Source organism: Amblyomma americanum, chromosome 9, assembly GCF_052857255.1.
Source record: "Amblyomma americanum isolate KBUSLIRL-KWMA chromosome 9, ASM5285725v1, whole genome shotgun sequence".
Classification (NCBI taxonomy): Eukaryota; Metazoa; Arthropoda; class Arachnida; order Ixodida; family Ixodidae; genus Amblyomma; species Amblyomma americanum.
In genome coordinates, this window is record NC_135505.1 from 116,095,823 (window position 1) to 116,116,628 (window position 20,806).

Here is a 20,806-nt window from a genome sequence, read left to right on the forward strand (position 1 = left end):
GCCATTTTCAACCAGACAGATTTTGCCATACTAATTTGTTCTCACTGAAATTTCACTGAAGAAATTCACTGAATTTCTTGTGTCATGTGCATCTCCGATACAAACGGTAAATCCGTGATCCTTTGAGCATGTATCTGATGACCCTAGTATTTAAAAGTTAAGATTTTTGAACGATTGCTGCACTTCACACGAAATTTTGAACATGCCTGTAATGAAATTCACCAATGATGCTTTGCATTGGAAATTTAATCAGTCAGCTTTCGTGAGGCCTGAATATACTGTTTAGGCAGAAAAATATTTTATGTGCATCGAAATAATGAGCAACAGCTGAAAAGGTTAAAACAGACTTCCTGTCGAAATTCAAGTCAAAACAACCGCGAAGACCTCTCAGTGGACATTATGCTGCTGTGACATGAATGAATGGGAAGCACATGCTGGAAACCTGGGCTGACTGGTAAACAGAACATGCAATGTCGACTTGCATGAGGTACTGACCCCTGTTTGGGACCCCCTTCGGAGAGGTCGAAGACCTGGCGCGGGTTGAGAAGCCACTGGAACTTCTGCATCATCTTCGACCCCTGGTTGCCACCACTGCGCGGGTTGATGAACACGAGCAGAGGCTTGCACGATGCGCACGGGATCGGCTTGATGGCAAACGCACGCTGCGTGTCCTTCTCTCCGCAACCCTGGAAATTCAATTCAGCAAAAAATAAAATAAAAACATCTCTCCCCAGGCTGAAATGTGGAAGTGTTATCATGAGCCCATTCGACTAGATCTTTTGGTGCCATGTGATGGTCTTAAGCTTTCCACTGTGCTGTGTGTGTTCTCAAGTACAACCTCTCGTCTGTCTTTTAACCAACATGCTTGTAGATTAATCTAGCAATAAAAACTCGTTGCGCTTTTGAGCTCTCATACTATTACCTGTCAGAGCATCTACTGCCAAGCAACTCACTGCCACATGACACACTACCAGAAAATACAAGAAACTACATTACAAATTAATGTATTATGCACTTTCATTTATTATTCACACAATAGCAAATGACACTGCCTATGAAAAACACAATGCCTAGGAGACTGTTTTCTAAACATTGTGCAAAAAGGAATTCACATCGTAAAGGCTAACAATGTAAGTGAATCTTTCCTTCAAGAATGGCCAAGTCTTGTTAAGCAGGCTACCATTCGCATGCGAGCAGGAACTAGCAGATTTTTTTTTTTTTCGCCAACATACTACACAACATCTAACTATTTGATTCAGGAGAATGTGCCCACCTCTTTCCGAGACTTCTTTTTCGTAGAAGCCCGTTTTTTTGGTGATCTCCTGATCGATGACTTGAAAGAACCCTGCGCAAAATTCGTGAAAACATATCATGATCAGCATAGAATTCAACCTCGAAAATTCAAATTAATAAATTTTGCTTCATGCTTCCCAGGCAAAACAGCACACGATCATGTAATCATGCAGCGTCAATTTTACTTGTCTACAGTGCAGTAGTTGCATCGTGAGGTTTTCATGCACTACATAATGAATATCTAAAAAAAATCTAAAAAGAAGGACATCATAGCACCTAGCAAAATTTTGAGTAAAAGGGCAATTACTTTCTGCCCTTTTGCTTCCCACGCTACAACTGCTTCAACTTCAAAGAAGAAAAAAAAAACAAAATAACCGCGCTGCAATGCCAACCTTTCGAGGCAGCTTGACAATCCAGGAGGGTGGCACGATGATGTCCACGTGCGTCCCTAGGCTGCACTGCTCCCCGATCCTTTGCATACTGAAGCAGGACTCCTTGTTGTGGTAGGCCGTCTTGCACCACGTGCAACTGATGGCCACTATCTCCTGCAAAGACCGGCACGGCGATAGTGACATGAAGGTAAGTAATGAGTGCCGATAATTGGACACAGATAAGTGAAGCACTATTATCTGATTGCCTGCAAAATTGTCACTCCGAAGAAAGATAAGGAGGAAAACACTGCCTACAATGAGTGAACTGCCACTGTCTGCCACATAGAAGAACAGATAGAAGCAAAGGTATACAGATACCTTTGTACATACGCGGAACACCTATAGAAACTTTTGCACAAAAGTAGGTACAGATATCTTTGTGCAGCGACATAGGTGCAAGGATAATTGTATGAGTGTAAGAACACTTGAGTGTGAAACTAGAGGCTTGCTTAGCTTAGAGACAACAAAATAACACAGAGAAAAGCATTTACAAGGTGATTCGCAAGTTGTTATGCCCTTAACCAACAATGATTGCCAACTTCTGTCACACAGAAAGCAAGAATACAAGTGTACGTGGTATATACGTTTCCTCGTCCTTTGTCGCTTCGTGCTGGTACCGTGCTTCATTGCGTCAAAAGCGACCACCAAGCACAGATGCGTGCTCTTAGCCAAAATCAAACACAGCCAGTAGTAAATAACTGAAAAATGATGTTTAAATTATAAAGCACTTGACTAGCCTTTCTTGAAAACTGCTATTCAAGCTGCATATATTTTTACAGAAGCTTACTATTATTAGCAGCACTGTTTTAATGCCGCATTGTCAAAACTGTGACCCCACTACTGAAATGCATATTGGCGAGGCTACTAGCACAAAAAACACATGCCACTTAAAATTACAAGCATGCCAAATGTAACGTATCCTCACAGAAGCACCTACATCAGTCTATTCTAAAAAGTTATGTCTAAAAATATAAAGGGTTTTGTTCAACCAAGAACTGTGTTAATATGTGCATTTCCATAAGTAGGCAAAAACAATAAATTGCAATGGCTGCATGCCCAATCATTATGCCTACCCAGAAGCAATAATACATCAACCATGAAATTCAAAGTGATTTTTTTAAATTAAGGGTCTCATTAAAATTAAGATGAAAACAATGAGGCGAGTGGTTCCGAGACGCAAAAGGTATGCTTACCTTGCTACCAAATGAGAGTTTTGACTGAAAGGACTGAAACAGGAGAACAGACGGAGTAAAGGCAAGATTACACACTCAATAAATAGCAGAATAACGGAAGGCCCAATTTCATCAAAGGTAACCTTGCTCACCTTGCTACACTGTTGGCACTTGCCTTTCTCGTAGCGCCTATGTACCCAGTGGTGCTGAATCACAGTTTGCTGAAATTGAGGTTTGTCCCGTTTTAACCACCATTTGATTAATTTTTCTGCGAGCACAAGTCAAGAGCTGAATGGTTCGCATGAAAGCAGTACTAGAGTTGTACAGCTGACTCTAATTTGACCTCGTCTAATTCCATCATCCAGTTTATTCAAACTGACACATTGGTTTTATCAACAGGTGTAATGAAGCTCAGCATACAGTCAAATTTGTTTAACTGGAATTTTGGTTTAGTATTTGACCTTCAATTTGTCACAAAATAACACTTTTTTTCCAATCAACATCAAGTGTTACTATAAAGGTTCCCCTAAATGCAAATACTGCATAATTCAAACAAACTATTAGTTTCCTTCGAATTTAAATGAACGAATCAGCTGTAATTACAACAAAATTTTGGCCCCTTAATTTAAGGTCATATTTTGCTGACAATAATAAGCATCTTCTAAGCCAATGCCACCCTCCACAACTTGATCTCTAATGCATGCAAAAACTATGATTAATAATGCAGTGAGGTACTAGCATCACAGGGCATTCCACAATGCTAGGACACAGCATGTTAGAGTTCAGGCTTCTGCCATCGTGTGCAACGAAAAAAAAATTGTGCTTGAGCCCCTGTGCCTAGTGGCCCAGCATCACAGTTTCTAATTAGAATTCAGCAAAGGTACAGAACTTGAGCTGCTCTCCATGAAACATGATAGATGAAATAATAAACCATGGGAATGACATGAGAACAAAGTCAATTCTCAAGAATTTATCATTTGTGTTTGAATACAGACCCTCAGTCACAATGTTGCACTCAATGAAGCTAACAGTCAGGAAAACTTACGTGCCCACAAGAATTACTTAACAAGAAATCTGCAAGTTTCTAATAACCACTGTTATTGAGGTATAAAAATATGTTCAGAACGAATATATAGAGGCCTACCTCTCGGTATTGTCTGATGCCGACATCTCTGAATGTTGGCTTACACTGAAACTTCATCTGAAAAAAAAAAAAAGAAAGAGATAAGGGTATAGAAAATCTCTAACAATTGCTCAGGTAATGACAAAGCAACAGTGGCTCATGAAAACATGCTTCATCTTAAATACCAAACAAAATTTTAAACAAATGTATATACAGATGACAGATAAAACATTACTACAGAAATTTCATTAACCCCCACAAACAGAACTAACTTTATAGCAGCCTATTATTAAAATCAACAACCATTCAGATACAGACATAATATAAATGTATTTGCGAGAGCAGTACCCAGCAAGAAAAAAAACTGAAAAACACCCATCAAGTTCGAGCATTAAGATTTCAGAATAAATCTCAATACACTCTACATTAAGGACACCCAGAAACTGTGTTGAAACATTGCTGCAATGAAACTTTTTAGTCCCCGTACAACAAAGATTTTTGTCAGAATACAGCAAAATTTCAGTGCAACTCAGTGAGGTTGCTATTGGTGTAATTCAATGCAACAGCTGAACAAAAAAAAAATGTAATGCGTGGACATTGGCTATAAATGAGGTAAGCCAATTTACTTTTGTTGTCAACTTACCTTATCACTTAAAATGCTAATGCATCCGGCGTGAACAGTTATTTTACAAGCTGGGCATTTCATCCGGGGTCCGTGTTTCTGAAAGTATGAAAAGACGAAGACGAGATTTCTTAAGGGGCGCTCACATTAGCGGGAAAACGCGCAACGCCGGGCGTTTCCCGCGTGCCGCTTCCCGCCCAAGCCGGTTTTTCTCCCGCGGACAGCCTGCTCTCCCGTCCCGCGGAGCGATGGGTTCGGTACCTATTTTTCCCGTGCCGGTGATTAAGGACAGCCAATGGGCGCCGACCGTGAACCGTGACGTCGGTCCCAGCTCAGTGACCCCTTCGGCGGAGGCTGCGCGCGGCCGGCCGGCCGCCCCGGCCGGCCGGGGCACTCGGCGGCTGCTTTGCCAGGGCGACGGGAGGGGAGCTAGCAGGGTGCACTTTCCAGTCTTCTCTAGTGTCACGTGACTATCCCCTTCTCTTTCTGCTCGTTCGGGTCCTCCCTCAGCGCCTCCTCTCTCCACATTCCAAGACAACCGCAGCGAGAAAACGCGCGTAGTGTGAGCGTCATTCCGAGGAGCTGCGAGGCAGCGTCGACGTTGACGCTGTGCCGGCGCGGGAAGCTTCCCGCCAGTGTGAGCGCGCCTTTACACTATTTGCGGTTATTTTATGCTATATACTCCAAATTATTCAGGCTTTTTAAATGCACACAAAAGTGGCAATAGTTTGTATCATATATACAAATACACTGCCACCTAAGCAAACAAAGATACTGAGAAACCACAATTCGACGCCGAACATAAATGAGAGTGGCCGACCTTTTGGTATGAGTGATGTAAGCCTTTTACTTTTACTGTGGTCGGATACAGCTTAAGAATGAAGTGGCTTTTCCCTTTCAAAGAAACCCCTTCCAGACAAAGGCGTCGGCTGATTCTCATGAGGCTGCCAGAATGACAATTCAGGGAGTGGCAGATGAAAGGGGATAGTCCCCCTCCCTCCATGATCCGGGATACCTCCTCCCTGCATCGCCACACTAGCAGGTTCATGAGAATCGGCCAACTCCATTGGCTGGAAAGGGTCCTTTGTCAGAAAAATGCTACTCCGTTCTTGAGTTGTATCGACCCGGCTATAGAAAGTAATCACTACTTGTTTGTAACAACACAGGCAGCTAAAAGCAGCTTTTCATCTTGAGTATTCATAGAGACAGTCCAGCGATTTTATTGTTTTGATGAAATTAAGAAAAATCCCATTCATACTATGAACAACACACTTCCATTGCTTATGTAAGCTTGTAGGGAATGAATTAGTAACAGCACTTTGTGAAAAATCGGCTTCTTGAATACTAAAAACAGAAAAAGAAAAATACAGATCTGCACATCTGATATAAAAAGAAAGAGCAAGCAAACCCTCATACAAACTGCTCCATCAAATTAGCAAAACCTATAAACAAAAAGTAAAAAATTGAAAAATGTGCAGCATGTTTAAAAAAAAAGCAAACCTGAATAAATAGTGGTTAAAAAACAAAAACATTAATTCCAAATAACCCGCCGAGGTGGCTCATTGGTTAGGACGCTCGGTTACTGATCCGGAGTTCCCGGGTTAGAACCTGACCACGGCGGCTGCGTTTCTATGGAGGCAAAACGCTAAGGCGCCCGTGTGCTGTGCGATGTCAGTGCACACTAAAGATCCCCAGGTGGTCGAAATTATTGAAGAGCCCTCCACTACGGCACCTCTTTTTTCCTTTCTTCTCTCACTCCCTCCTTTATCTCTTCCCTTACGGCCCAGTTCAGGTGTCCAACGATATATGAGACAGATACTGCGTCATTTCCTTTCCCCAAAAAACTAATCATTGTTATTAATTCCAAATGCCACCTCTACAAGCAGTTTGGACACATGCAATCAGCACCCTAGGCTCCAGAAATTTCGTCCCTTGGAAAAAAGACATACGCAAGTGCGCTCAGGGAATGGGGCAACATCACAGTGCCGACATCATTGCACAGTGGATGCAAGTGATGAGACGGAACTTACTGAGCATTCACTCTCTCCCACGTAACAGAGATCCCCAGAGGCACTAGTGGCGGTCCATAAGTGGTCCCCATTGATAGCACTTTCCTGGAAAGAAAAGGCCACCATCTTTAATTGAAATGTCACGAGAAAGGTGACATCATTTAGAGCCTTCTACTAATTGTAGCCCATTGACGCAAACACAGGGTCAAGAGCTTACACAGGATCGCTCCCTATCCAAAGATAATCTTCTAGAGAATTTATGTCTCAGAATATGACTCACTGACCAGATAAAAATTTCGGAGGATCAACAGACTGTGCTGGCACCTATAGCCAGGAAAATGAACTAAAAGACTAACAGCCTACATTAATGCACTGACTGCCTAATATTTGTCACACATGGCCAAACAACGCTTGTTACAGCTAGTTATCAAATTGTTCGCCCTAATCAACACACTGCACACTAACAATATGGTTCAATGCATGCTTGGTCATTCTATCTTCTCCGTAACCTAGCAATATAAATTGTTTACCCTAATCAACAAATAGCAAACCAACAATTTGGTTCAAGGTATGCTTTGTTAATGTGTCTTCAAGAACAAGCCAGCACATGGAACCCTTGACTCACCAAGAAAACAGTGACACTTTATTTTTATGTCGCTTGCAAAAGCACATCAGAATACGCTTCATAAAGATTACAGCTGCCCACAGCTTTAATCAACAGGCAGATGTCAAACAGCACTACAAGCGTGGCTTATGTTAACCAGCTCCTAATAAACTATTTAAGGGACATTGAGGATATATTTAAGTTGGCCTGTATCGATAAATTACCACTTTCTTATCACAAAGAAGCTACTCTCATCAAAAATAGTGCTTTTATAAGCTAAAGATAAAGAAATGAAATCCAGGTGTCACCACCATCAGTCATTTTCACATGTAAACTGCAGCGCCACTAAGGGAGTTTTTCTCCCATGGATCCCCAAAGCCAGGCTACATTGCCATTCACCTCCAGATGGTGATCATAGCACCCCTTTCGGTTTTGATGTCACAAGTTCGAAGCGAGTGGCAGAAAAATTTTAAACTCCAGTTTTCTCAGCAAGAAATGCTCCTCTTGTTGCCAAACAAACAAGACCATAGCCCAGAAGAGAAATACAGTTGATTTTTACTGAGAATGAAAATCGGATAGTGCCATCTTTGGTGCCCCTTTTAAAACCACAGATATGATGCATGCGGAGTAACTCCTGCTTTTTAGACACCGCATTCATTTGTTGCTAAGCTGTGAAGATCAAAGCAGGCAACAACAGTTTCACACACAAACTGACAGCCCACACAGGTATTCATGAAACTATACCTAAAGAAAGAAGAAAACACCATATTTAACCGCTAAAGGCAATCTCATCATCATCATCAGCCTAACTACGCCCACTGCAGGACAAAGGCCTCTCCCATTTGGCTATCTTGCATTCGCATTACATGCCCTGCCCATGACTATTTCTTTGCTTTCAACTAGGATGTCATTAGCTTGTATTTGTTCGCTCACCCACTGCGCCTTCTTCCTGTCCCTTAAAGTTACACCTATAATTTTCCTTTCCACAGCTGGCTGCGCTGCTCTTAATTTAAGTCCTACCCTTTTCCTTAGCCTCCACATTTCTGCCCCATGGGTAAGTACTGGTAAGACACAGCTGTTATATACTTTCCTCTTGGGAGACATTGCTAAATTCCTATTCATCACTCCAAATTACCAACCAAATGTACTCCACCCCATTCTTATTCTCCTAGTTATTTTACTCTTGCGGTCTGGATCTGCGGTAACTGCCTGCTCTAAATAGATGTGTTCCCTAACACTTCTAATGCTTCACTGTCTATCTTAAAACTGTTCCCTTCCGAAACTGCTGAACATTCTTGATTTCTTCATATTAATTTTAAGTAGGTAAATAGCACTGCTTGATACGCATCGGGCTCAATTTTCATTGATATTAGCAAATATCAGTATGCTCCTCTGTTCCTTAGGCTTTTTATGGACACGCACATATTTTGGCCAAACGCAAACAGGTGGCACACACAATTTCCCGAAACCAACCATTTTGATATCATGCCACTTTGACGGACAGCCTCACGAAATGAAGACGGCCAGAATTTCAAGCCACTCACCCCCCAGTCCGGTGTGGCGCGGTACTGCCTCGCCTCTCCATTTTCGGCGGGGAGCTTGACTTCTCCCTGGATTGCTTTTCTGTAACGACAAAGAAAGAACCAGCAGGTCAGAAGCTGTAGCATCGCCTAACGTCTCACTGCGCAGGCTACGCTGACCCCATTTTACCTTCCCACTTCTCTCAGCTTCCAAATAACAAACAAAAAAGTCCTCTCGAAGGTTGCGAAACCTCATGTGCGATTAACTCTGTTTTGGCCCGCTGAGTGGGAGATAAGGAGTGTAGGGTATCGTGGTATCTCGAGATAATGAATGACGTTGACAGTTGAATGAATGCGATGTTGACAGTTGCAACTGCAGAGAGAAACGGCACTCGGAAAGACACGGGCAAACAGGACGCAGGCTGCTGTAAGTGTCAGTGAATGAATGAAGAAGTGGAGGCAGTTTTTTCACGCTTGACCGACAGCATTATGTAGACGTCTACTAGCAGCCTGAACCCTCATGACAGGAGGCAAGCTGAAGGGCGAAGGCTGTAGATGGGATATTGATGAAAAGCATTTTTCATTCCAAGTCACTGTTAATGATGTCTGTTTTCTAATGGGGCTTGTCTGAAACATTCCTGCAGGACACATACAAGGAAAACAGTAGCTTGAAGTCTGCTCAGCTTTGCACACACGGTTGCAAAAGCATCCGAAAACTTGAAAACGTTTCAGTTAGACAAGTTTAAATTAAAGAGCGACAAATGTGTTACTTCCGTTCATGATCTTTGATACTTTGCTCTAGAACATCAAATGCTGCTAGCAAGAGAGCTACAGCTGCAAGTGAGAGCTTTCAAAAATGACTAGTGCCAGTGACTAGGCTCTAGAATCAAAACACCGACATGGCAGTTCTCCAATTTTGTCTCGTGTAGTAAAAGGAAGGAATTATCTGAAGCAAACAAACGGAATGTTCGGCGGTGTTAGCATGACACGCACTTTTTCACCACGGAAAAATGAAGAGTTTGGCAAGAACACCGGGTACAAAACATTCGCAGCGCGTCACAATAACGGGCGACTCTTACGATCTGCGCTCTTTCAAAACATACTGGCTGTTCGGCTCCGAAACCCGGAGCTCCATCGCCGTTCCTAAACGATGCACTCGTCCCCACATGCGACCGAAACGCTGGCATCACCGGCGGCGACACAAACGATCGTCCTCAATGTGGCGATACCGACGACGTCAGATGACCGGCCGCTAGCATCCAGAAAACAAGCGTTGGATCCCCCACCGCAGGGCACGTCACAGTTATTGTTACGAAACGCTATATCCGTTTGCTCCATCTCTCCCTGTCAACCAGAGAGAGGAACACAACAAAGAGCCGCTGTCTGTGCCTAGTTAACACAGGAAGCAGGCCGGCGTAAAGCGGTTGTTGCATGTTGCACTGCTCGCTGGCTACGTATGTAGTACGTACACTACACAACGCTACGACCCGCACAGCGCTTCGCGCGCTACAGCACCGCTGCACGACGCGCCACCGCGCTAATTGCTCCACCCGGCTGTGTCACCGGCAGCGAACGACGGCGAAGGACATTTCATTCAAGCACATTGCGGAACCGAAGCTAAGACGGCGACGGTGCCTTAGCAACGGATGATGCTGAAGGTCAAACATCTCGTCTCGAACGAGAAAACGTCGCTTCGAGCCATCGGATTGAGCGTGCGGGAATACCGCCAGCGACGAATCCACCCGGCGCGCGCGATGACACGCACTCACACGGTGCTGATGACGACATGCTCTCCGCCGTTTAAACGTGGCTTTCCGCACCAGTGGTCATTCATCCCAGCTTTTCCGACGACGACTCTGCTCGCACGCCAACGGCGCAAAGCTTGTAACGTAGCGGAGCGCTCGCCGTTCGACGGCGGCGGGCTGCGATTTATTCGGCAAACGCACTTTCTGTCAATCTTTGCTTGGCAGTTCATGGCATGACAGCGTCGCCCAGGCACGTAAACAAAGCGTTTGATATGTGTAACCGGCGCCGCGCGGCACCATGCTTGCGAGCAAGCCGCCGCATGTTTACAAGACGCGGTTATTTTCTGTTTTTGAATTGCTTCCTCCGCGTCGCCCCCAATGTTGCTCGCTGGTTAGTTCGTCCCGCGCCGAAGTTGGCGAATCGTTGTCGACGCCCACTTCTCGGTTGATGCTTATCGTTCGTGAGCGTGTATAACAAAAATGGCATTAATGCACACTGCCAGGCATTTCTATTTATTTAGTTGGCTCACTTAGCCATTCACTCATTCACTTTAACACAATATTCCTAACTCAACAAATGAGATTTCAAGGCTAATAAAGGTCAGGAATAAAAATGCAAATGAACAACCAATCTGGCTAAAAAAATGAAAGTTATCACAGACTAATTCAAACAAAAATGCAAAGCACCTTATATAGAAAGAATGGAACATGTACGTAAGGTAACTAAAACTGCGTCCTAAAATTGAGTCGCTCTACCAGAGGTCGTGGTATGACACATATTGAGTATTCGTAACTGATGGCAACAGATAAGTTTATTCGCTACGCCTTTTAATAGCTGCACCCGGCTGGCCTTCGCTCACATCAACACCGTGAAAGAGTGCGTGCAACTGTTCAAACAAAGCGACGTTTGCGCAAATAACACCTCTTCCGTAGAGTGCTCTCTCAAAGAGAGAAACCAGGCATGCGGTGGTGTTTGAAAAAACAATTCTGCTCCCCTTTTCTTTTATGAGATGCCGACCGCAAGCAGCAACTGAGCCAAAGCAGATGTTTGCCGGGCAGCTGTCGGGAAACAGCTCTGCAGCTGCGGCCAGATGTGGGCAAGGAACTCCTCGATCGAAAGAACTCGCTGGCCGACTCGCATCTTTATTTTTCAGTCACGCGATGCAGACGTTCAATGTGGGCCGCACATATTTACTGTAACTGTCTTTGCGAAGAGTTTATAACTTACATGTGAAAGCGATCATTTTAGCTAGCTTGATTTTATGGCGCAGGTCAGTGTTGATATTTTTCATCGGTGGCGGGACGGAATAGGTGGATGGGATTAAGTTTGATTATAATAGGTAGCCATTGTGGGCACGATAAAGCAGTGACCTGCCCAATGGGCACTGAAGCTTCCTTGAATGTCCTGGGGGCGTGTGGGACGTCCTCTAGACGTCCAGTGGGGTTTCAGTGTCCGTTGGGATATGCGCAGGTTTCAGTCTTTTAGCGTGTATTTGCAATATTGTACATGCATTCGTACAAAAGCTAGAATAAAGCGTTATTCGAGTTCTATACCATAAAGAAAACGCAACCAACTCAAATATTTACAAATCGGAAAAATATGTCCGCCGCTACGAAGAAGGGAATTTCGAGTTAATATATAACTATATCTTTCACAAGTAAATTGATCTATTGCTTACAAGTTCAGCGCACTTCCTCACCATATTCTCCGCAATAAAACTGTCCGAGACTTCCACACACGCGCTAAATATGCCCTTGACTATGATTCAAGAGGAAAGCTGTAGGGTTCTGGTTTAATTCTGAACATCTGGAGCTCTTTATAACGCGAACTGAAATTTCAATGAAGACATCCACGTTTAAGACTTCTTTCGCCTCAGTCGAAATGAGGCCGATCCAAACTAGTGTCAGTACGCGCACGCCGCAGCCACCACTGAAACACTAACAGCGTGTGCTTCCAAATAACTCAATAACGATGAACTGGAGCATTCCCATTGGCTGGATGGAAGTGGTGTCACCAGACGGAGCATTCCCTTGGCTGTGGAAGTGACCTCACCAGTGCAGAAGTGACGCCACTTTCGGTAAAGGCATCGACAGCTGCTAATTATATCGCATTGTCAGCACATAATCAAATAAGGCGTATCCATTCATTTTTTATGCGGTAGATTTCAAACATGGAGACTGCCCATCCGCCGTCAGTAAGGCAGGAGGGCCATGTTCCTGACACTGAGACAGTCTTGACCGAATAAATATGTTTAGGAGGCATTACACTGATTTATTATAGGTTACCCAGTTTCCTATAGTTCACTTCCAAGTGTTGTGAAATGTCCAGACATATGCAGGGGTATTTTCTTCGACTCGCTGTTCAGAAACCTGTCCTTGGCTGTGTCGTCGGCTTAACTAATACTTGCGCCGTTCGCACACAAACCACTTGCTACGTATACGACATATCTAACGAGTGCCACGTCTGCACGTCGGATAACTATAACAAATTACCTTGTACAGTACACACGATTGTTTGAACTTACAGGTTGGGCAGAGAAAGGCATACGTTGAGGTACTTAGAAAGCCTTTCTAGTTAAGCATTCGGCCGAATTAATGAAGACACGTGCCTGTACAGAGCTTTCCGGGATACACCACCGTCATAATTAAGCCGCTCGCGCAGCGAAGTCGGCGCGCGTCGGTGACTGCGGATAATTTAATTTTTCATCGCAAATCCCGTGCCCCGCATCAAGAATTGGAGAAAGGGTAGTTAATTATGACCGCAAGCGCCGCTTCGCGAGAGCTTGGGTCAGATCAGAGCTTGGAATGCAAGCTAGCTCCAGCGCTTGCTAATCGCAGTGGTGACGTGAGTACCCGTATTATGACAGAGCGCTGGCCCGGGGAACAAGAAGAGCTGAGCCGAACTCTCTCAATAAATGATGTAGAGCCCACTGAACGGAAGCAGCGCTAATTCTCCACCCGCCCGACGGTGAGCCATCACATCTGGACGAAAGAGAGGAAGAAAAAAAAAAAAACAACAGCTGCTCCCGATCCGCATGCTTGTCACGTATTCGCACAGCACAGTACATTCGTCCACAGTCCTCGAACTCCGAGCAGTCGTCTGCGCTCTGCAGCGCGTAGAGCGACGTCTAGCGGCAGCGCATGGTTCGAGATACTGCATGTCTGATGCGCAGACCATACTCAGAGAGCTCTGTGCGCGGCGGAGCGCAGACGGCACGGAGTTAATTAGAGCGCTAGAGGACAGTTTTACTCCCTTTGTTTAGAGTGCGGGCTGCCACGACGGATAATTTTACACCAGGCACCCTTGGTTCTTCGTCCTAGCATGCAGCAAACAAGGGAGTCTGCTAGCTTACGAAAAGCGGCCATGCCTGACGGCCGGTGAGGTAGCGCGGTTTCTCAAGTGGTGCGATTATACGGAACCCTTCTTGCCGCAAACAACCCCTTAGCCAGTTGACCTGGAAGCGTGAAATTCTTAACAAATTCTTTAATATTTCGAGTTTCGGCCCGTGTTTTCGCGTAATAACGTTTTGTCGGGAAGATATGCGCTCAACTGTAGTTGAATACGCTTCTATAGCTCATTAACTTTGCATCTAGTACCTCTTTATGGCTTGATGGTGTCGGTCTATACGGTGGGGATGGTTACGTGCTCCCAACTGTGCGACCCTCACGCGCGGTGGTAAAGCCCACTTTATGTAGGTTTGCCCCAGCTTTGCCAGTAGACGCTCTGAGATAAAACTTTACCGATTCTGCTACTCACCTGCTGGCAACTGACACTGGTACCGAATAAACCCATATGACAAATATACGGCTGTCTTAGTTGCCTGATGATCGTGTTACGTGAAGTGACCTACGGCCACACCTGTATATCCCATCCAGGTCAACTCATATCTCTAGGTCTACGTCCTCACCTCCATTTCCCTCTGAAGATGACAGCACTGAACATGCTGCATACTCGATCCATTTTATCCCTCTTGCTGTTTACTATTTTCAACCTTCCTATATTTTCAGCAAAGCGCTTTCAACTAAAAAAACTGCGCGGTATAGACATTTTCAAAGGGTATGCATATATAGAGCCGATGGGCGCCGCCATAATGGGGACTGGGCTGTGCCAGTGTTGCCGAATCCTGGGAAATTTTTCATATCGTGGGAAAATCAAGCCACTGAGGGAAAAACGGAACTTTGTTTAATAACCCATCGAACACGTGCGAAATTTTGGTTTCGCTAAAGACCGGTGTCCTAAATTTGCTTTCTCGGGAAAATGTACAGAGATGAAGGAAAAATGCTGTTATCATGGCGGCCTGACTAGTGTCGCGAGAAAAAATTTGGCTCGATGTTTCCCTTTAATTTGCTGCCTAGCCTTGGATACAGAGCCCTGGGCCCTGACTCATTCAGGTTCATTCAGTCTTCGAGTGTTGCGTCTTTGGATTTCTTCCAGCTATAGTGGTAGTGACCTTTCCATTAATTGCTTCAAATCACTCCCAGCTATTTAGTCACACAATCCTCTATGTACGCATGTTGTTGCAAAGCAATTCCCGAAAATTTCTGCGGTCTAAACAGAAGCTAGAAAGGAAATGGAAGCAGCCGAGCTGGTCCCCGTCTCAACATAAAAACTAATAAAAACGAAGTGGTGATTGACGATAATGTTATCAAGAACAATCCAGCCCTGATGTTCATTATTAATGGGCTTTGTATTTATATTATTTTACTCACTCTTATATTTATTACCTTGGCTGTATTCAGTCTAAAATTACTATATTTTGAAAAATATACATATTTGTGGGAAAAAATGGGAAATTTTTAGCCGACAACTGGGAAAAACCAACTGGCCAATGCGGCAACACTGGGCTGTGCTCGTAGTACACGAAAGAGTTGAGGACTGAGCTCCCGCACGTTCTCTCCACAGCCCAGAAAACCGGTTTTCCCGAGGGTCGTGAAAAGGTCTACGAATTGACGCGCTCTCTGTGTGTGCCCTGGTTGGACCAATGAGCAGTGAACACTCGAAACCTGCACAGTACTGCTAAGCTGGGTAAGAAGTCCTGTTCCTTACCGCCGACAAATTGACATTACTGATGCGGTTAGAATCCCCGTGAGGTCAAAATGCGTCATCGGTCATAAAATTCACCCACTGGCTGTAGTGTAGAGAAGTGACTTCACCAGACCGGATAATTCCCATTGGCTGAAAAGAAGTGGCGTCAGCAAACCGGAAGTGACAGCAACAGCCCAGGAGTTGAGTCACTCGAAGTAAAATGCATATATAAACAGCTTCTAATCCCAACACGAGGTAATTAGATGCCCCTGTGAATTTTTTTTCGCTAGACATACGACGACATGGGTTCGGGGACTGTGCTTCCCCGCAAGCAGACGAAGAGCGCGGGTGCAAGTCTGTTCACCATGCGCAGCATCAGGAAGCCGAAACTGGAAATACATAATAATAATAATAATAATAGTAATAATAATAATAATAATAATAATTGGTTTTTTGGGGAAGGAAATGGCGCAGTATCTGTCTCCTATATCGTTGGACACCTGAACCGCGCCGTAAGGGAAGGGACAAAGGAGGGAGTGAAAGAAGAAAGGAAAAGAGAGGTGACGTAGTGGAGGGCTCCGGAATAATTTCGACCACCTGGGGATCTTTAACGTGCACTGACATCGCACAGCACACGGGCGCCTTAGAGTTTTTCCTCCAAAAAACTGGAATAATAATTGTTTTTTTGGGGGGAAAGGAAATGGCGCAGTATCTGTCTCATATATCTTTGGACACCTGAACCGCGCCGTAAGGGAAGGGATAAAGGAGGGAGTGAAAGAAGAAAGGAAGAATAGGTGCCGTAGTGGAGGGCTCCGGAATAATTTCGACCACCTGGGGATCTTTAACGTGCACTGACATCGCACAGCACACGGACGCCTTAGCGTTTTTCCTCCATAAAAGCGCAGCCGCCGCGGTCGGGTTCGAACCCGGGAACTCCAGATCAGTAGTCGAGCGCCCTAACCACTGAGCCACCGCGGCGGGGATAAAACTGGAAAGACAAAAAAGACATTTGACATTTGCGTGCGGAAGCTTCAGCTTCTTCGGAGCACGGTTACCGACTAAGCAGACGGAAATTGCGTTTCCGATGACGCTAGAAAACATTCATAGACTCAAGGGGGAGAGGATGAAAAACTCCGCGTCCAGTATTTTTTTTTTCTTTTACTCTCCAGCCTTGATCCGTGCCCTCGTTAGGAACGCAGGACGGAAGCGGTACGAAGCCAAGTGTTCCTTGTTAATTCACGGCGGCATTTGAAAGGAAGAGCCGATCGCCAGAGAATATTCGTTTGAATGCGCTCGACTCTTTCAATGTTTCCTGATGCCGCGCGGAGCTGCTCTTTGAAGTAAGGAGCTACAGCTTCAGAGAAGAGGGGTTCATTTGCACGACCGACCGAACACCCGTGCCGGCTTCATTTATTCACTGAACTTGTTTTTGCGCGCTCTACGGCGGAATATTTTAATTGCGTCCACTTGAGAACACAGAAAAGGTCATCCTCGGCAAGGAAGCATTTGATTTTTCTTTGTTCGGTTTATTGGCTGGCTTACAAATACACAAAACAACGCATCCCGAGAAGACGAAACACAACATAAATTTGAATTTGAATGCATAACATTAGAATCCCAATGGAGCCAAAATGCGTCGTTGAATATAAAATTCATCCATTGGCTAGTGGGCAGTGACGTCACTAGGCAGAAGCATTCCCATTTGCTGCAGTGTGGTGACGTCACTAGACAGAAGCATTCCCATTTGCTGCAGTGTGGTGACGTCACTAGACAGAAGCATTCCCACTTGCTGCAGTGAGGTGACGTCACTAGACAGAAGCATTCCCACTTGCTGCAGTGAGGTGACGTCACTAGAGAGAAGCATTCCCACTTGCTGCTGTGAGGTGACGTCACTAGACAGAAGCATTCCCACTTGCTGCAGTGAGGTGAGGTCACTAGACAGAAGCATTCCCTCTTGCTGCAGTGAGGTGACGTCACTAGACAGAAGCATTCCCACTTGCTGCAGTGAGGTGACGTCACTAGACAGAAGCATTCCCACTTGCTGCAGTGAGGTGACGTCACTAGACAGAAGCATTCCCACTTGCTGCAGTGAGGTGAGGTCACTAGACAGAAGCATTCCCACTTGCTGCAGTGAGGTGACGTCACTAGACAGAAGCATTCCCACTTGCTGCAGTGAGGTGACGTCACTAGACAGAAGCATTCCCACTTGCTGCAGTGAGGTGACGTCACTAGACAGAAGCATTCCCACTTGCTGCAGTGAGGTGAGGTCACTAGACAGAAGCATTCCCACTTGCTGCAGTGAGGTGACGTCACTAGACAGAAGCATTCCCACTTGCTGCAGTGAGGTGAGGTCACTAGACAGAAGCATTCCCACTTGCTGCAGTGAGGTGACGTCACTAGACAGAAGCATTCCCACTTGCTGCAGTGAGGTGAGGTCACTAGACAGAAGCATTCCCACTTGCTGCAGTGAGGTGACGTCACTAGACAGAAGCATTCCCACTTGCTGCAGTGAGGTGACGTCACTAGACAGAAGCATTCCCACTTGCTGCAGTGAGGTGACGTCACTAGACAGAAGCATTCCCACTTGCTGCAGTGAGGTGAGGTCACTAGACAGAAGCATTCCCACTTGCTGCAGTGAGGTGAGGTCACTAGACAGAAGCATTCCCACTTGCTGCAGTGAGCTGACGTCACTAGACAGAAGCATTCCCACTTGCTGCAGTGAGGTGACGTCACTAGACAGAAGCATTCCCACTTGCTGCAGTGAGGTGAGGTCACTAGACAGAAGCATTCCCACTTGCGGCAGTGAGCTGACGTCACTAGACAGAAGCATTCCCACTTGCTGCAGTGAGGTGACGTCACTAGACAGAAGCATTCCCACTTGCTGCAGTGAGCTGACGTCACTAGACAGAAGCATTCCCACTTCCTGCAGTGAGGTGAGGTCACTAGACAGAAGCATTCCCACTTGCTGCAGTGAGCTGACGTCACTAGACAGAAGCATTCCCACTTGCTGCAGTGAGGTGACGTCACTAGACAGAAGCATTCCCACTTGCTGCAGTGAGGTGACGTCACTAGACAGAAGCATTCCCACTTGCTGCAGTGAGGTGACGTCACTAGACAGAAGCATTCCCACTTGCTGCAGTGAGCTGACGTCACTAGACAGAAGCATTCCCACTTGCTGCAGTGAGGTGACGTCACTAGACAGAAGCATTCCCACTTCCTGCAGTGAGGTGAGGTCACTAGACAGAAGCATTCCCACTTGCTGCAGGGAGGAGACGTCACTAGACAGAAGCATTCCCACTTGCTGCAGTGAGGTGACGTCACTAGACAGAAGCATTCCCACTTCCTGCAGTGAGGTGAGGTCACTAGACAGAAGCATTCCCACTTGCTGCAGGGAGGAGACGTCACTAGACAGAAGCATTCCCACTTGCTGCAGTGAGGTGACGTCACTAGACAGAAGCATTCCCACTTGCTGCAGTGAGGTGACGTCACTAGACAGAAGCATTCCCACTTGCTGCAGTGAGGTGACGTCACTAGACAGAAGCATTCCCACTTGCTGCAGTGAGGTGAGGTCACTAGACAGAAGCATTCCCACTTGCGGCAGTGAGCTGACGTCACTAGACAGAAGCATTCCCACTTGCTGCAGTGAGGTGACGTCACTAGACAGAAGCATTCCCACTTCCTGCAGTGAGGTGAGGTCACTAGACAGAAGCATTCCCACTTGCTGCAGGGAGGAGACGTCACTAGACAGAAGCATTCCCACTTGCTGCAGTGAGGTGACGTCACTAGACAGAAGCATTCCCACTTGCTGCAGTGAGCTGACGTCACTAGACAGAAGCATTCCCACTTGCTGCAGTGAGGTGACGTCACTAGACAGAAGCATTCCCACTTGCTGCAGTGAGGTGACGTCACTAGACAGAAGCATTCTCACTTGCTGCAGTGAGGTGACGTCACTAGACAGAAGCATTCCCACTTGCTGCAGTGAGGTGACGTCACTAGACAGAAGCATTCCCACTTGCTGCAGTGAGGTGACGTCACTAGACAGAAGCATTCCCACTTGCTGCAGTGAGGTGAGGTCACTAGACAGAAGCATTCCCACTTGCTGCAGTGAGGTGAGGTCACTAGACAGAAGCATTCCCACTTGCTGCAGTGAGCTGACGTCACTAGACAGAAGCATTCCCACTTGCTGCAGTGAGGTGACGTCACTAGACAGAAGCATTCCCACTTGCTGCAGTGAGGTGAGGTCACTAGACAGAAGCATTCCCACTTGCGGCAGTGAGCTGACGTCACTAGACAGAAGCATTCCCACTTGCTGCAGTGAGGTGACGTCACTAGACAGAAGCATTCCCACTTCCTGCAGTGAGGTGAGGTCACTAGACAGAAGCATTCCCACTTGCTGCAGTGAGCTGACGTCACTAGACAGAAGCATTCCCACTTGCTGCAGTGAGGTGACGTCACTAGACAGAAGCATTCCCACTTGCTGCAGTGAGGTGACGTCACTAGACAGAAGCATTCCCACTTGCTGCAGTGAGGTGACGTCACTAGACAGAAGCATTCCCACTTGCTGCAGTGAGCTGACGTCACTAGACAGAAGCATTCCCACTTGCTGCAGTGAGGTGACGTCACTAGACAGAAGCATTCCCACTTCCTGCAGTGAGGTGAGGTCACTAGACAGAAGCATTCCCACTTGCTGCAGGGAGGAGACGTCACTAGACAGAAGCATTCCCACTTGCTGCAGTGAGGTGACGTCACTAGACAGAAGCATTCCCACTTCCTGCAGTGAGGTGAGGTCACTAGACAGAAGCATTCCCACTTGCTGCAGGGAGGAGACGTCACTAGACAGAAGCATTCCCACTTGCTGCAGTGAGGTGACGTCACTAGACAGAAGCATTCCCACTTGCTGCAGTGAGGTGACGTCACTAGACAGAAGCATTCCCACTTGCTGCAGTGAGGTGACGTCACTAGACAGAAGCATTCCCACTTGCTGCAGTGAGGTGAGGTCACTAGACAGAAGCATTCCCACTTGCGGCAGTGAGCTGACGTCACTAGACAGAAGCATTCCCACTTGCTGCAGTGAGGTGACGTCACTAGACAGAAGCATTCCCACTTCCTGCAGTGAGGTGAGGTCACTAGACAGAAGCATTCCCACTTGCTGCAGGGAGGAGACGTCACTAGACAGAAGCATTCCCACTTGCTGCAGTGAGGTGACGTCACTAGACAGAAGCATTCCCACTTGCTGCAGTGAGCTGACGTCACTAGACAGA

At 46.0% G+C, this 20,806-nt stretch overlaps 1 protein-coding gene across 8 annotated transcripts in view; it reads right to left on the bottom strand.

The window, feature by feature from the left end:
- rdgA (retinal degeneration A) overlaps positions 1-20,806 on the bottom strand; it is a 499,400-nt gene that overhangs the window by 31,194 nt on the left and 447,400 nt on the right. For 5 of the 8 annotated variants that reach the window (XR_013308444.1, XM_077637013.1, XM_077637009.1 and 2 more), the window contains exons 2-10: positions 8,799-8,877; positions 6,672-6,755; positions 4,663-4,740; positions 4,041-4,097; positions 3,049-3,117; positions 2,918-2,950; positions 1,686-1,838; positions 1,274-1,345; positions 496-686 (exon numbers count right to left, since the gene is read on the bottom strand). Coding sequence is in view for 7 of the 8 variants with exons in the window: in XM_077637013.1 (XP_077493139.1) it covers positions 496-686; positions 1,274-1,345; positions 1,686-1,838; positions 2,918-2,950; positions 3,049-3,117; positions 4,041-4,097; positions 4,663-4,740; positions 6,672-6,755; positions 8,799-8,877 (816 nt within the window). In the remaining variant the exon portion in view is untranslated. Of the gene's footprint in view, positions 1-495; positions 687-1,273; positions 1,346-1,685; positions 1,839-2,917; positions 2,951-3,048; positions 3,118-4,040; positions 4,098-4,662; positions 4,741-6,671; positions 6,756-8,798; positions 8,878-9,853; positions 10,298-10,545; positions 10,715-20,806 lie in introns of those variants that run through there. The other 3 variants (XM_077637012.1, XM_077637011.1, XM_077637010.1) reach the window with 3 other exon arrangements.